General features: G+C 34.0%; 1 protein-coding gene across 1 annotated transcript; it reads left to right on the forward strand.

Moving 5' to 3' along the window:
* Positions 1 to 216: 216 nt before the first annotated feature.
* HELRODRAFT_178961 (hypothetical protein) lies at positions 217 to 914 on the forward strand (the record flags this gene model as incomplete). Its single annotated transcript, XM_009027834.1, has 3 exons — positions 217 to 370; positions 483 to 607; positions 726 to 914. The coding sequence occupies 3 exons, from the start codon at positions 217 to 219 to the stop codon at positions 912 to 914; spliced, it is 468 nt and encodes a 155-aa protein (XP_009026082.1).
* Positions 915 to 2088: the final 1174 nt, after the last annotated feature.

The raw sequence follows: 2088 nt of genomic DNA on the forward strand, positions 1-2088 counted from the left end.
AAACATTTGGAACCGTTTAGAAAAGGGCGTTGTCAATGCTTTTGGAGTAAATGGGTATAAAAATAAATTATATGATGCCTTAATGAATCAATTATATATTTGTTTGGAAAGCGGGTATTGATATATACTATTGCTCAAACGTGTTTTAAGAATGAGGGTATTTTTTAAGGAGAGAATTAACTTTTGTTTAGGTTTATTGATGGTGTAACGGTTAAAATGCCTGGCACTGCTGTTACAGTGACTGGATTCAAAAGCAAGAATTTCTCCGCTCATCACTTTCAGTGTGTGTATATTGTTGATCCACGTATAATGCAGCTAAAACTTCTGAGAATTGCTAAAATAATGGTTGTAAGAAAAAATTATTACGAAGGTGTTTAATAACATAATTTAAATTTATATTTTCACTGTTACAAAGTTGACATAATAGGTTTTCTTTTTTTGATAATTTTTAAAAATGTTAATGAATATTTTGATTCATTCAGAAGCCACAGAAACATACATCGGCTGCTATCGAGAAGTTGTTGAAGTGAACGCTGGCATTGTTGACTCCTACGAAGGCTGTAAAATGTTATGCCGGAATGAAGTTACGTCCTACATAGCTTTGCATGTTTGTGCCTTCTCTAAATATCAATTTGCTTTCAGTTTTAAATATAACTTATCTCCCAATAATACTAAAATTGTTTAAGACCATTGAATGAAAACAAAAATTAAAATAAATAATGTAGATTTTCGCCGGGCACCATTCGAATTCCGCACCACGCGGTCCCGAACCGCGTCCGCATACGAATATCCACCCGAGCCTTCGCTTCGGCGGAGTCTTTCCTGGCCGGGATCCGCCACTCTACAATAGACCCTCTCAGGGTCTGAAAACACGGGCCGGGCGGAAGTTTGTTCGCGCCCTGCTTGTTGACTAGAGACGCCGACCTCGTCAACTATCAACAAGTCTTCTTCAACATCCATTATTTTAGGTAGAATAATTAAGCCGAGCCAAACTTCAAGTGTACACTTCTTTTATTCAATAAAAGAAATAAAATAACAAACAAAATAATACAAATCAAACCTCTGTCCTTATTAAAACAAAACGATAAGTCCAAAATTAATCTATTCATAATACAACTGACAAGCAAGAGACCAAAACCTAAAATTAAGATAACAAACGATCAGCCCCTTCTATATCTCAACTCGCGGCCTTTTATATGTTTTTACCGCCCTATCTACATAACGCTTTCTATATCATAGAAAATTCTATACTCCTATCTATACTCTTTTCCTATACTCAGAAAAGCGATACAGCACAGCAGCGTCGCATATATAGCATATCAAATAACAAAATATACATGCATAGAATGTTTAGTAAAATATATAGATATATATAGGCGGCACGCCTCAAAGACGCAATCATTATCATCACAATCGCCACAATTTCACAAAATATACAGGCGGCATATTTCAATCGCGCAATCATTATCATCACAATACAGGCGGCATATTTCAATCGCGCAATCATCATCATCACAATCGTCACAACTTCACAATAATAACAATATTTTCAAATTAATTTTAATTACATTTGTTTTGTATACCTTCTATCGTTATTTACGTGGTATATACTTTCAAATTCAACATTGGTGTAGGAAAGTGATTGACTCTGAAGTGTTGAAAGAATTTTATTATTTTATTTCTAAAACCGATTTTCCAAGCTCGTTGTTTTTTAAAGATATAAGTAGCGTTTCTTACTCACCCTCTTGTTTGAAGCACGTTCAAATTAAAACTTGGAGTTGTCCACTATGTCGTATTATTTGTTGAGAAGTATTTAAGATTTGACGAAAGGGTTCTGTTCAACTTGAAATATAATTAAAAAGTTCTAACATTACAAATTTTTGAATAAAAATCACACAAGTAGCCTTAGATAGGTAATCAAAAAAGCTAATTAATTGCAACTTAATCGGGCAGCTCTTTATTGTCCAATATACTCTGTTTCTGCTATGTTGAGGGATTTGGATTACAACTTTTAACCACTCTCACTTTCAGTTTATCCCGCAATATCAACAAAAGCCGAAATTTGTTCAATTTTTAAATATTTCCGGA

Source organism: Helobdella robusta, assembly GCF_000326865.2.
Source record: "Helobdella robusta unplaced genomic scaffold HELROscaffold_51, whole genome shotgun sequence".
NCBI classification, from domain to species: domain Eukaryota; kingdom Metazoa; phylum Annelida; class Clitellata; order Rhynchobdellida; family Glossiphoniidae; genus Helobdella; species Helobdella robusta.